Genomic DNA, 15,644 nt, shown 5'->3' with positions numbered 1-15,644 from the left:
GGCCATTTAGGGTAGAAGATTGAATATCAGATCACATAAATGTCTGACCAAATGATCTTGTGCCAGGTAAGAGATGTTCTTGTGCCCAGTAAAATCCTGGAAACTAGGGGAAGAAGGGTTACCATGCTGAAAATACACCTTGGGATTAAAAAGTTATTCCATCAGTTGTTAGGTGCAGTAGAATATTAAAATACTATGTTGATCGGGGACATAGATTTATTCAGAGAGTGGACCCCTACTTTGGAGATCTACAGCTCAGATATTAGTGAACCCAGTGAAACATACAAAATGTGGTATACTGTAGACCTCTCCACCTGTATTTTAGCTCGAATTTGGTGAAGGACTCCAATTTCTCATGAAACAAATTGAACACAATATTGCAAAATGCTAGCACAACCCTTGACAGACTGCACTTCCGAATACAGATGCTGGATGGGAGCACATTGACACATATGGGGTGCACATCTCTTGACACAATATCGCGAAATCATGTTTTCTTTTCCTAAACCACATCCAAGAAGAAAGGTAAATAGGAATATTCTCACCTTGCTCTGGAAAGTCCAGTACACATAATAACCTTTTGGGTCAACACGTAGAATGACTGGAGATGCTGTAGATGATTCCTACAAGAAATTAATGGAGAGTTTATGAACAAATCTCAGAAATGTAAAGAAAAATCTTTGATATAAATACAATGGCAATTTTCTACGGTCTATGGTTTGCAGGGAAGATAGTAACTCTTTTAAAGAGGCTCTGTCACCAGGATTAACCCTATTGCCTGGTAGGACTCATTATGCTGATTAAAACAATACCGTTCTTTTTAGCTGCAGAGATATCAGCGTTTTCATTCATATGCAAATGAGCACCAAGGAGCGGGGCTGAATCATTGGAGCAATGCTTTGCAACACCCCCTGTGCTCTGCACATGCTCCCGTCCCCTTGATTGACAGGGCTAGACATCAGGGCTAGCATCTACATATCATATACACTATGTACTATAGCTTAACCACACTGGGATCTGCTCAGAAAGCTAATATACAAACACCAGTAATATGTGTTAGCTTCAAAGCATAGAAAAAACATACTTTTCTGTGAGTTAATCCTATAGTTTAGTTTTGCAATAAGTTTCTAGATTGACTCTCCCCCCCCCCCCCCCACGCCCTATGCCTAAAGTGAATATCTACCCATTAACACCATGTTGTTGTTAGATCCAGCATTCTGTCCTGATTCATTTCTTAACATATATTAATACAATGTAGCACAAAAATGCTGTCATGGTGGAATCTCAACCATTTGGTGTAAGACTCGACCATTTCAGTGAATAGTTCTGCAAGAAAAACAGAACACGTGTGTGGTCTATATAAAAATAGTCCATTTATAGCAACTGAAACACGGGAGAGTTTTACACCACTCATCATGAATAAGGAACCTTGCACACGACCGATTTTTATTTTTTCCCCCCCGAGTGGCATACATTTTAATAACTGATCACACTTGGATAACAATAGAACCAACGCATTTTAATGTCATAATGTACACTACAGTTATTTTAACCGATCCGTGTATCCGTTCCGATATTTTTAGAACATGTTCTCCCTATTCATTTCCATTTTCACCGACCTGAGCCACCCATTAGGCCTCTTGTAGTCTATCGGATCAGTGAAAATGAATACATTCGTATGTGAAAAACAGAAACAGATCAGATTGAAAACTGAAACAGAAACCATATTGGTCGTGTGCAAGAGGCCTTAGCCCTAGCTTCTAATATGCCTCATTCCACAATTGTATTGTCTTTTTCATTGGGCACACAGATTATTGCCACATTTTCTAGTCATTAGCATGATTTTCAGACATTGATCCTTCCATAGATATGCCAGTTGCTATGTAATATTGTAATACAATGCCTACATAACACCACTGTGCAGAGCTTATATAATAGTATAGTGCAAAACTTACAAACCGGATTCCAAAAAAGTTGGGACACTATACAAATCGTGAATAAAAACTGAATGCAATGATGTGGAGATGCCAACTTCTAATATCTTATTCAGAATAGAACATAAATCACGGAACAAAAGTTTAAACTGAGAAAATGTACCATTTTAAGGGAAAAATATGTTGAATCAGAATTTCATGGTGTCAACAAGGCCATTTTCACCACTGTGTGGCATCTTCTTCTTACAACACTCAACAGACGTCTGGGGACCGAGGAGACCAGTTTCTCAAGTTTAGAAATAGGAATGCTCTCCCATTCTTGTCTAATACAGGCCTCTAACTGTTCAATCGTCTTGGGCCTTCTTTGTTGCACCTTCCTCTTTATGATGCTCCAAATGTTCTCTATAGGTGAAAGATCTGGACTGCAGACTGGCCATTTCAGTACCCGGATCCTTCTCCTACGCAGCCATGATGTTGTGATTGATGCAGAATGTGGTCTGGCATTATCTTGTTGAAAAATGCAGGGTCTTCCCTGAAAGAGATGACGTCTGGATGGGAGCATATGTTGTTCTAGAACCTGAATATATTTTTCTGCATTGATGGTGCCTTTCCAGACATGCAAGCTGCCCATGCCACACGCACTCATGCAACCCCATACCATTAGAGATGCAGGCTTCTGAACTGAGCGTTGATAGCAACTTGGGTTGTCCTTGTCCTCTTTGGTCCGGATGACATGGCGTCCCAGATTTCCAAAAAGACTTCGAATCGTGACTCGTCTGACCACAGAACAGTCTTCCATTTTGCCACACTCCATTTTAAATGATCCCTGGCCCAGTGAAAACGCCTGAGCTTGTGGATCTTGCTTAGAAATGGCTTCTTCTTTGCACTGTAGAGTTTCAGCTGGCAACGGCAGATGGCACGGTGGATTGTGTTCACTGACAATGGTTTCTGGAAGTATTCCTGAGCCCATTCTGTGATTTCCTTTACAGTAGCATTCCTGTTTGTGGTGCAGTGTCGTTTAAGGGCCCGGAGATCACGGGCATCCAGTATGGTTTTACGGCCTTGACCCTTACGCACAGAGATTGTTCCAGATTCTCTGAATCTTCGGATGATGTTATGCACAGTTGATGATGATAGATGCAAAGTCTTTGCAATTTTTCGCTGGGTAACACCTTTCTGATATTGCTCCACTATCTTTCTGCGCAACATTGTGGGAATTGGTGATCCTCTACCCATCTTGGCTTCTGAGAGACACTGCCACTCTGAGAAGCTCTTTTTATACCCAATCATGTTGCCAATTGACCTAATTAGTGTTAATTGGTCTTCCAGCTCTTCGTTATGCTCAAATTTACTTTTTCCAGCCTCTTATTGCTACTTGTCCCAACTTTTTTGGGATTTGTTGACACCGTGAAAATTGGAATCAACGTATTTTTCCTTTAAAATGATACATTTACTCGGATTAAACGTTTGATCTGTCATCTACGTTCTATTACAAATAAAATATTGACATTTGCCATCTCCACATCATTGCATTCAGTTTTTTTCACAATTTGTTTAATGTCCCAACTTTTTTGGAATCCGGTTTGTATTAATAAAAAGAAATCACTGCCTATCTTATCATAAGTTAGTATGTTGTGGCTCGCTGTGATTGTTTGCTGGTTCAACGCGTTTCTGGTTCTACACTAGACCTCATCAGGAGCCCATACATCACTACAGCTAATGCCTATTTCTCTACAACCGTGCCACACATAGCAGCCCGGACCTAAGTTCTTTTGACTGGCCGTGCTACTTACCTTCACCCAGTTCCAAAGACTTGAAAAAGGAGTATTTTTACTCCGAAACGCGTTGTCATCTAATAAAAAACGTTTAAAAAGAGTCACCCTATCACGGTCGTGGTCTTGCGCCAAGAGGTTACACATTGTGTACGATCTCAGTACACAGCATCCTATTGCACATCATATCACTCCTTTGGAGACCTGGCAACTCCACCAACAAGAACTGAGAAGATACCGGCAGCACCGACCCTTCGCCCTTACGAGTGTTGTGCCCACGTATGCATAACAATTGACACCGCATACTTCTAAAAACTGATACCTAAGACTTACTACCCTATGAGCGCCTTCTCCCTCTTTTTGCCAAAATTTCCCTACAATGACAGACACTCAAAGACACACACACGCACGCTAGCTCTGCTGTGGTGGCGCTCCCGGCACTATTGCGGCCATAAGGCGGCCGCCAAAACTCCACAATTTACAGGGTGTAGCTCCAGCCCTTCTTACCAAGCCGACCATAGAGCAGGCTTCCCGTCGGGGAAAGAAACACCCATACTTAGCCAGTCCCCGATGAGAAGATCAGCTGACTTTATTATGGTGAGATGATAATATCCATGTATCATTTCCATGTATCACAGGGACTATAGCGGCGGACGTCCTCTGCAGATGGTATCACAACAGGTCCATAATTAACCAATTTTAATTAAGCATTCAATACTGTAAAGAATAAGTGGATTATAACTGGTACCTTCATTCATTAATTCCCATATATCTAGAGAATGTTCTATATTCTCATCATAAGGTGACAACCACATAATCATATATTATAACACCCCGTAACTTTAATTGACAGAGATGCAAATAATCCTGCAGCTTATAGATATTAGTACTTAAGATGGAAGGATATGACACAGTTATGAATTTATCACCCTATATAACGCAGATGTACGAGATGTGGTCACTGAGGCCCTCTGGTCGCACCGTTCTCAGGCGGAAGGTCCATTGTGCCTCTTTTTGTAATAGGCATTTGTCCATCTCTCCAGCTCTCGGTGATGTCCTGACCACTTCAATTCCCTGTAAGTTATTGCAGTACCCCCATCCATCATGACACTCCATCATGTGGCGCGCAATTGGGGTATCAGCACTCTTGCGTATGTCACTCAGGTGCCCCCCAATGCGTCTCTTAAACTCTCTCAGGGTTTTCCCTACATACTGCATACCACACGCGCAAGTAGCAAGATATACCAGCCCCACTGTCCTACAATAATGAAAATTCTAATCTCGTGGGAAGAACCAGTGGGAGTGCTCATAAACGTGCTACCCTTTCTAATAGAACTACAGGCGATGCATTTGCCGCACTTAAACGTTCCCTTCAAAGGGTTCTGAAGCCAGTGTCAACTCTGAGGTATAGACTGATGGAAGCTGTGTACCAAGCGATCCCTGATGTTATGCCCCCGTCTGGAGGTAATTATTGGTCTCTCTCCCACCAAATGGCCCACATCCGGGTCAGTGCGTAGAATACCCCAGAATTCTGATAGTATTTTCCTCACTGGTTCATGTGCTTGGTCAAAGTTGCCTATAATCCGAATTATGTCGGATTCGTCTGTTCTATGGCATGGGTTAAGTAGTGATGTTCTGTCACAACTGAGGGCATGTTGGTATGCCTGATTGAGAATTCTTTGTTTGAGATCCGCCGCAGCTGTTTGGAAATAACGCATGACCGAGCAATTACGCCGCAATCGCAGGTATTGTCCCTTTGGGATACCACGTTTGAAGGTCGGCAGATGACTCTTCCATCCTAACAAGCTGTTAGTGGATGTTTTCTTATGGAATAAACGGGTACCTAATGTGCCATCTTATTTCTTATAGATGGTTAAATCCAAAAAAGTGATGGAAGAGGGGTGAGTCTCCCATGTGAAAAATCAATGTCGCGCGACACATGTTGCAGTGTAGTTGTGCCCTATGTGTTGCGCGACTTATTGTCGTCGTGTAGACCTAGCCTAAGACTTTACTGCTTGTGGAAGAGGTTAATTGCTCTAAGGCCTCTTTCACATGGGCGTCATGTTTTTTGCCCGTATAGGATGTGGGTGCGATACTCGATTTTTCCACGCGAGTGCAGAACATTGTAATGCGTTTTGCACGCGCGTGAGAAAAATCGGCATGTTTGGTACTCATACCAGAACCCGGACTTCTTCACAGAAGTTCGGGTTTGGGATCGGTGTTGTGTAGATTGTATTATTTTCCCTTATAACATGGTTATAAGGGAAAATAATAGCATTCTTAATACAGAATGCAAAGTACAATAGGGCTGGAGGGGTTAAAAAAAACAAATTTATTTAACTCGCCTTAATCCACTTGTTCGCGCAGCACGGCTTCTCTTCTGTCTTCATCTTTGCTGTGCACCGGAATAGGAGCTTTGATGACCTCACAGCGCTCATCACATGGTACATCACATGATCTTTTAACATGGTGATGGATCATGTGATGGACCATGTGATGAGCGTAGTGACGTCCCCACAGGTCCTTTTCCTGTGCACAGCAAAGATGAAGACAGAAGAGATGCCGGGCTGCGCAAACAAGTGGATTAAGGTGAGTTAAATTATTATATTTATTTTTTAACCCCTCCAGCCCTATTGTACTAAGTATTCGGTATTCAGAATGCTATTATTTTCCCTTATAACCATGTTATAAGGGGAAAATAATAATGATCGGGTCTCCATCCCGATCGTCTCCTAGCAACCGTGCGTAAAAATCGAAAAAATTCTGCTCCCATTATGTATTCAGTAAAAATAGAGTTTATTGCAACCAAATGGGCCTGGTCATTGACTCCATTCGCCTTGCATCTGCCCTAATGCTTTTGCACCCTGCCAACTAATCACCATCAACGGCACCCCAACTATCACCAGGATAGAGTCCCTGAAAGGTTCATGGTGTGCCCTCCACTGGAATTAGGAAAGCCCCTGTGAACCACCACTACTCTCATGAGTGCCACAACTACTACTCCCCTCCTCCTGCGGGATCGCTGCCCCTGAGTACTATAGTTTAATTATGAAAGTTGCACCATTGTCCCGATTTCAACCCCCTTTCTCTCGGCCCAGGAAGCTTCACGTCTACATTCGGTCTGACACTTACTCCTGCTCACTATGAGGGGACCTGGCTGTCTGCATCAGTCTATTAACAATGGTTTCCATACGTGACGGAGTAGAGGACAGGCTTAGCTAATGTCCTTTCATACACGTCTCCGAGGACAGAGGACTAATCTGCAAGTGGAATATTCTGGATTGCAAGAGGAGGTCCAAAATAGGGCAAATGGTGCAGCTTTTAATAATCAAATAATATGAGCCTGTACAAATGAACTTTTATGTCCCTGGACAACCCCTTTAAGCCTAGATCACTAATCTTTGAGGAAGCGACCAGTTTCCCTTAATGTGCTTTAGCTCTAAGTAAACAATCAGGACTTGTAATCATATTGACACTCAAATCCATAAGACGGCGACGGTTTTGTATTTCTGGATGTGGCTTCACAGAGATTTTGCTTGTTCATTTGCCTGTATTTTCATAGCAAATCAGACTCAAATACTGCAATGACTGCTAAACAAACTACGATTTGTACTGACACATGCTAATGCTCTACACGTACCCATTGTCAGACAATGTAGAAAATGCCGTTGACTACCCCGGTAGCCTTAAATGCTGATGCTAAGTGAGAGACCTGGAACGGATCCCAAACCTAAAGTTTTTAAAAATGTATTTATAATGCTGGAAGATTAGGCAACAAATTTGCTAAATAATGCATCTCAAGAAACCACCCTAAAAGCCCCCGGTCTGTGCACTGAAGAGGAACATGCATGATGTAATGTCCACCAGTTCTTTGCCAATTGTACACGACGTAACTGCTGTAGGTTTTCCATGTGCACAAAATCTGCAGCAAACTGGATGCGATTTTAAATAATCCTAAACTCACGCTGCGGTAAAGTTTCCGCACTTAAATCCTAATTTCACATGTAGTGCGGATTTTAAATTCGCATCATGTCAATTGAGGATTCAGATTTCTGAAATGTAGAGGATGAAATTTGTGACACGCTTGCAGCATTTACTCCTCTAATTCCACACACACATTTTGCCGCTGCGGATTTTCGCTAGATACAATGTAAATATTTTGCAGCGGACTGCGCCTTCCTCCTGCTGCTGGGTCCCAAGGTGCCAGACTCGCCGGTCCCTTATGCTTTTTCCTGCAGGCCATGGTCTGCTCCTGCTGGCACTGTGCCTCCCTCCTCTGTCCTTAGGGTGCACGTGCCCTGCTATGTTCCAGCCTATGGCCGGCCATCTGTGGGTTTATATTGCACCTTCCGCGGAGGAACTTTAGGTTTTTTAGCTTGCTAGTCCTAGTGAAGGTGTGCTACTCTGATTGTCTGCCCACATACCAACCTCTGCTGATTTACTGACACTGCTGCCTGTCCTGACTGCTGCCTGTTTACCATATTCACCCTTAGGTGCCTGTCCTGACCTAGGACCTGCTTCACAGATACACACAAACTCTGCCTGCCTTGACCCTTGCCTGTTTCCCGATTACGAATATTGCCTGATCCTTTGGTGCTTTGCAATGATGTATCTGAACCCTGTGGGACAGCTACCAACTACACGGGACTATTCCGAGACGTAGTGGCCAGGTGGCTCGCTTTCAGTGAAGACCAGATCAATGTTTAGGGTTTAAAGGGTAAAAATAAGAGGAGTGCCAGGATAACACCCTTAGGTTTAGCTTATATACATACTTTTTGTGAATATTTAATCTTCAGGAATAGCATAAAATGAGGCGTTATTCCACTTGCCTAGGGTAAGACTTCAGTGTGAAGTGCTCTCTGTTCTTTGCATTGAGCAGCTAAGATAACAAAGGGTCAGTTTTTGTCAGTGCCAAGAAATGTTTCTCTATTCTTACTGTAAATGGGAAGTATCTGCTGTGCTCCTAACAAATATGTCTGCCTACAGTGGTGGGAAAGCGAAGCCTGTTTTCCTCCTGTGAACGTCTACTTCTGTATAAGAGCAACAGAAGTAGAGCGGTGTCCATGAGGAAGCAAACTGCTATCTATAAGTCTATGCAATGATATTATACTCCGTGTTCCGTTACATAATCACTTTGTAACACCCACGTACAGCATAGGCCACCAAAATAGAATTGTGGTTGTCTTCAGGAGAACTTATTACACTTCTGTTTATATATTCCAGTGTAAGCATCTGCGTCTGTAAGTGATCACTTGTGACCGCTCCACCCGCTTCCCTAACTGGCAGTTATCGACTGGGAAACAACCCAAGATTAAGAGGTCACTTACCCCCTTACAACTGCTATAAATCACTAGGCACAGAACACTTGTCCACTCGGTCTATAACATTGGTACTTTCTATAACCAGGTCATTGGTCCATTTCATGGTAGAAGGTTCTTTGCTCACTAGTTCACCAAATACAGGAATGAAAGCAATTACAATGCGTTCAGAAATGCTCCACACCTTTTCATTTATTTCACATTTAGTGATGTATACTAGTTGCATTACAACGAGTCTCCATATAGACAAGACCGTATTCATTCATTTCCAGGAGCAAATGCTCCACAATTGTAACTTTATGGTTAATGCAAGGATATTTTTTTAACAGATATGTCAGGAGAGTTGACAGGTCTACCGTAAATTCAGAGACTCAGAGTCGAGGTCTTTTCTATTTTGCAGACATTCTCTGTCCTTTTCTTCTCTGTCCGGCCCAGACCAATATGACAATTCTGATAACCACAGTGTCTGCAGCTGAGACATCTCTGACTCATCACTTTTATAGCCATTCCCACCTGAAATCCCCATCTTTTAAAGGGTTTCTGTCACCAGAATTAACCCTATTAAACAGGCTGACATTAGCGATGTGCCTAACTCTACTATTCCTATGCTTATTGATGCGCCGCTTACTGCACAGTTATAATTTTGATGATGTGTAAATCAGGGGTGGCGTTGCTCCTGCTCCTAGAGGCTCCGTTTTCCCACCTCATGTCACGCCCTGCCATCCTTGATTGACAGGGGCAGGCAGCGTTCGTCTCCTCCTGCCGGCCCTGTGTGCTGGATAAATCTTGCGCCTGCGCAGTGCCTTTACCCAGTACACAGGAAGCTGGCAGGAGAAGACAAACGTTGGCCCTGTCAATCAAGGACGGCAGGGCGTGGCATGAGGTGGGAAAACGGAGCGTCTAGGAGCAGGATCAACGCCCCCCCCCCCCCCCCTAGAGGCTAATTTGCATAGCATCAAAGTTAAAATTGTGCAGTAAGCGGCGCATCAATAAGTATAAGAATAGTAGAGTTAGGGTCATCGCTAATATCAGCCAGTTTAATAGGGTTAATTCTGGTGACAGAAACCCTTTAATACTGCCCTCCTCATGCTACCACCAGTACTATGCCTCCTGCTGCCCCATGTTCCCCAATTACTGTGCCTACAGTGCAGCCCAATTATCTCAAGTATTAAACTACCGAAACAATAGAGGCCCTCCTCGCATTCCCCATGTAATAACATCTGGGACATCTATTTTTATGGCTGAATGTTGTGCCATTCATTAAGAATAGAGCCATAAGAATAGATGCTCCAGAACTGTGATTACATGGGGAGGCATGTCGGGGGGGGGTGAGAGGTCCTCCTTAAAGAGATTCTGTCATCAGAATTTAGGCCTATAACCTAAACATATGGCAAGGTCCCTACTAATACACTGAATCCTAAATCAAATGCGCCTGTGGCTCTATAATCATATAAAACAGGTTTTTATAACCTGTCACTCACGTCACAAATGTGTCCAAGGGGACGTCTCACGATGCAGGGTGCCCGGCTGCAGCCATCTCGTTTCGGTGCCCAGCGCCGCCTTCTGAATTGAAATCGCCGCCCTCCGCCTACCTCAGTTCATCGCCGCCTCTCTAACGTCCGCTCTCCTCAGCCAGATCCCGTGCGCACTAGGTATAACCTAATGCGCTCGTGTGGACTCCTGGCAGCAGCCTCGTTAAGTGAAGTGCGCATGCGCCGGCCGGTCACTGCCTTGACCGCCCTATTACAGCCATCCAACCTCCTACAGCTAGGTTATCCTTGGTGCGCACGCACGGGATCTGGCTGAGGAGAGCGGACGTTAGAGAGGCGGCGATGAACTGAGGTAGGCGGCTCTAATGGAAGGGAGGGCGGCGATTTCAATTCAGAAGGCGGCGCTGGGCACCGAAAGGAGATGGCTGCAGCCGGGCACCCTGCATCGTGAGACGTCCCCTTGGACACATTTGTGACGTGAGTGACAGGTTATAAAAACCTGTTTTATATGATTATAGAGCCACAGGCGCATTTGATAAGGTCCCTTTAGGATTCAGTGTATTAGTAGGGACCTCGCCATATGTTTAGGTTATAGGCCTAAATTCTGATGACAGAATCCCTTTAAGGAAATGGATGCAGAAGAATGCAGAGTCTCATCTACAAAATGATGGTTCCTATAGCAAACTTTTAAACGAGCCTCAGACCAAATCACAAAATAACTCTAATCTGTTTACCACTCATTCCCAGGCAATACCTACACTACACACGGACACCGTGCACAAGTACTAGAGCGCTACACTCACACAGTCATCCTACAGCCTCCTATGTCCCTCAGACTGATCCGTTCACCATAGAGTTCCATTGAATACTGACACTACCTCATACTGACTCATTTACATTCATATTTTGTAGAGATGGATGTATAGTAGAATATTTCATGGTGCATAAGGCACCCGTTTTTATAAATGCAACACATGATGGGAGAAGAGACGATGGACACTTCTAGCGCATTCTGTAACAACACGAGAAGCTCACCCATCATGAATGTTTTATTATAATTTTTTCCCCAGTACTCTTCCTCATTTATATCAACAATAAAAAAAAATTACAGAGAGAAAGAAATACAGGATGTGTGTGCATTAACCCATTCCTCACGGCAGACTGTTTAGTCTTCTTGTTACTCAGGTCAATGTACCTGGTCCTGTATGAAGCTTTCATCTTCGAGGGATGAGTTTCTGGTATACACATAAGCATTTTATGTCACTTATATAGATCTATGGCTTGTGCACATGACCGTATTTTTCATCCATGTGCTAGCTGCATTTTTTTGCAGATAGCACATTGACCCATTCATGTCTATGGGGTCTGTAATTTTTGCAGATCCGTGTGGCCGCTCCGCAATGTCCTATTCATGTCGACATTGCGGAGGAGAATAGCTCTTTCTATTGATGGGAGAGCACACACAGAAGGTTGTGTCCATGGGGCCAAAAGGATTTTTTGGATTAGAAATGCTATATATGTTTTTTACTGTATTTAGAACATTCTCTTATTTACTCGCATATCTCTATATACTTGTAGTCCTGTTGCTCACCAGAGGAAAATACTCTTGCTAGCAAAGTTCAAGTCCATGAGGTCAAAGTTACCAAGAAAAACACCCTTCTTAATATTGTGAAGCAACACTATAAGAGCCTCTTATGTCATCTTCTCAGCTTTGGCTACAAGAGGCCAGTCCAGTGTGGAGGACTCAAAAATGGAAAAGAGGTCTTCTTATGGGCAGGACTGGACAGCATGAGGGGGAATCGGGGCCTCCATCATCATGGGCATTTGCCTTCATCAGAATGATTCACAAAAGATTCACACTACCAGTCTCTGATAGAGACCTTAGCTGTGTATTGTGTTATTTGGACCCTGCATGTATAGGTGTTACATATTATGGTGGTAAAAGTGGATATTGTATGCTACTGTTAGTTCTGCAATTTATGGTAATTATTGAGGAATTATCGTTGAGATTGTACAACCGTGTGTAATATTTTAATATATTATAGCTTGAGTTTTCTAAGCTAAGCTTCCTTCCCCTCGTTCCTCGGGGGCGTAGCTGTCAGAAGGCTGGCAGGAGATGTTCCTCAGCTGCTGAGCAAAACCAACTCTGCTTTGGTCAAGGTATTTACATATCCATTAGGGCTAGTGCAGCAAATTGAATCCTTGCCTCAACTGAAGAAAACCCTCTTTATAACTCTGCCTTCTTTTCAAGAACACAATGGGGCAGATTGTTATAATAAAAAAGCGACAGAATTCCAGTTTACTCTGCACCAAAAATGGAGGTACGTGCTTTGCACAGCATTTCTTAAGGGGTTTTCCAGTTTGCCTCATCATCTTTTAAAATAATAATTTATGAAGGTAGCTGTAATTTTGGAATGTATTTCTGATAACCTTTATTGCTCCGTTCTTGGCTGTGGTCACATGACCATGTCCATGCAACTCTTTCCTATTTCCTGTGATGTCATGTCCATGGGTGGGGCAGTGATAGGGGGGTGTCTATGTAAGTAGATGGGTGGGAGATGCTCTAAACTAGTTGGGCAGTGCTGGAGCCGTGGCTGAGAAAGGAGAAGGGCATCATGGGTTCGGTTGGATGCTGCATACAGTATGGAAGCAAGCCAGAGTGATATGATTACATGGTCAAAAACCGGATCAGGAGAGTCCAAAATTAAAAAAAATAAAGCATGGGGAAGTTGTACATGAGGTAAACAGCCACACGACCACATATATTGAAAACCCCTGACCAGCACTGACCAGGAGGTATGGCCTATTGGAGCCGAGCTGCAGTACACCGACACGACCACTTCACAGTGGACGCAGCCTTCTGCTTCCTCCTCTGTCCACTGTTTTGTTTCTAAGTGCCAAAAACAGCTGTCTGTGAGGGGTACTGGGCATTGGATCCCCACCAATCTGATATTGATGACCTAACCTGAGGAGAGGTCATAAATACCTAGAGAGTGAAAGACCCCTGTAAGTTGTAGTTAAAAAATGGGGTCTCAGTTCCTCACCATGCGGTTTGTGAATCAACAGATCTTTGCATATACTGAGAAGATAAAAACCTGCACTGACCAGACTCCAGGATGCTCCAGGATCCTTAGGGCTCATGCACACAATGTATGTATTCTGCAGTCCGCAAAACACAGATCCGCAACCACGAATGACATCCATGTGATGTGCGTGTTGCATTTTTATTTTATTTTTTTGCGGATCCATTGTAAGAAAGCCTGTTCTTGTTTGCAAAACTGAGAAAAATAGGACATGTTCTATTTTTTTGCAGAACGCACATGCGGATACGGCCCCTGTGTTTTTGTGGTGTTTTTTCTGTGTGTTGGCAAAATGCCTGAGAAAATGCCAAGAGCTACAGCATGCTGCCTTGTAAAAAAATAAAATTAAAAAAAGACAGAAATATAAAACATGGCACCAAATGATCAAAAACACCAGTACCAAAAAAATAGTGTTTGTGGAGCAAAAACACAGCAAACTGCAGATGCAAAAAAAGTTATGCAATAAAAAAAAAAAAAATGTGTTAAAGCATCGAAAGATGTTACATCGGAATCTTCACTATTTAGTTCTGCCCTTTAGGCTACTTTTCACACTAGCGTTTTTGCTGGACCAGGCAGTGCTGCAAGAAATGACTGGCTTCAGCGGTGACATGTCCCCAAACAGCTTGTGAGCCAGCAGTGACATCCAGCTTGGGGACACATCACCGCTGAAGCCATGCTTTGGCCTCAGCAGTACAGGTGACCATATCCATAACCAGGCAGGAACACAAAAATCGACGAATAAAAGCTCGTGCACAGGACCGGAGCGTCGGGTAGCAGGTAAGTATGACTCTTTCATTAGGTCACAACTAAATAGTGGAGATTAAAAAAAAATTAAATACCCTCTATGGGTGGTTTTACAGGTTATTTTGGAGCCAAGGCCATGAGATGTACGACTCCTTCCTGTATAGTTTTCCTTGCTTTTGATTCTGCACAACAAAACTGCCACAAAAACCACATAAAATCCCCATAAGATTTGTTCGCAGCCCGAAGAACCATAAATTATAATTAACTGGCTGCTACAACTTCACTAACACATACAGTAGATGCAGAAAGCAAAACTCAAGTAGTTTATACATTTTTGGGTTTTTTCACCCTTTCAGCCTCATTCATCAGCAGAGCAAACATCACGAGACGTTCTGTTGTATAAATGTGCAAATGAATGCAAACAATTTCCTTGTATGATCTACTTATTTCACTATGACCTGTGAGAAGGAAAAAGACGAGCAGGACTACTACTTACATCATCCCATTTTATGAAGCGTTCCCCCTTGGACAAGTAACTTTTGATCTCCGGTGGACTCAGGATAGGTGATAGCATGGACATCCTGGATTGTTATGGCTGTCTCCTTGCTGTCTTCTCACATCATGTGTCCTGTAAGGTGTGTTCCTCCAGCCATCCCTCTCAGGCTTCCTTGTTTTATAGCCAGCATGTGCTACAACCAAATCATTGCGTATCCCTCAATATGCATTGTAAATGAGCAGGTTGGGAAGCGATCACTTTTCAGCGTCTCGGGGCGGTGCTGTGGGTTTAGATAGTCTGCTTTCAGATAAATACATTAATAGTAAATACTCTTCAGCAAGTTCTACAAAGGAACTTCCTTTTTCTTGCCTTCATGCTTCCGGAGAGCTCCATCAGCTCATCTTGACTGTTTCATCACAGCACTGCTACCTATTGAGAAACCGATTGGCCTTTATGTGGAAAGTATAGCGAAACTTTAAAAGAGAGTCATGAAGGTAATGTAGAACATGATATAACCTTCTAACTTCCTGAGGTTTGGAGACAATGAGACATGTACGAAGAGTGATAAATCAATACATAATGACAAATATAACGCATCGAGATAGAAATGTCTGATTGCTGCAAAACTCTTGGTCTTGTCACAAGAGGGTGTAAAAGTGATGGCCTATAAAAAGGCTCTCAGAGGCTTCTTTTGGGTAGTGAATCTCATGGTGAGAGATTGTTGACTCCTAGACATGCCTCTATGAAGAGCATCGGACCTTGAGGAGCCAGAGTGGGGGAAGAAAGCGTTAGCGGCTCTGAATGTAGAAT

General features: G+C 43.2%; 1 protein-coding gene across 1 annotated transcript in view; it reads right to left on the bottom strand.

Moving 5' to 3' along the window:
- The window catches only part of PLCB2 (phospholipase C beta 2), a 120,302-nt gene extending 105,209 nt beyond the window's left edge, over window positions 1–15,093 (bottom strand). Inside the window, exons 1-2 of the mRNA XM_040412160.1 lie at window positions 14,835–15,093; window positions 546–623 (exon numbers count right to left, since the gene is read on the bottom strand). Coding sequence (XP_040268094.1) covers window positions 546–623; window positions 14,835–14,918 — 162 coding nt within the window. The 5' untranslated portion in view covers window positions 14,919–15,093. The remainder of the gene's footprint in view (window positions 1–545; window positions 624–14,834) is intronic.
- Window positions 15,094–15,644: the final 551 nt, after the last annotated feature.

Source organism: Bufo bufo, chromosome 11 (genome assembly GCF_905171765.1).
Source record: "Bufo bufo chromosome 11, aBufBuf1.1, whole genome shotgun sequence".
NCBI classification, from domain to species: domain Eukaryota; kingdom Metazoa; phylum Chordata; class Amphibia; order Anura; family Bufonidae; genus Bufo; species Bufo bufo.
This window is presented reverse-complemented; position numbering and strand designations above follow the sequence as displayed.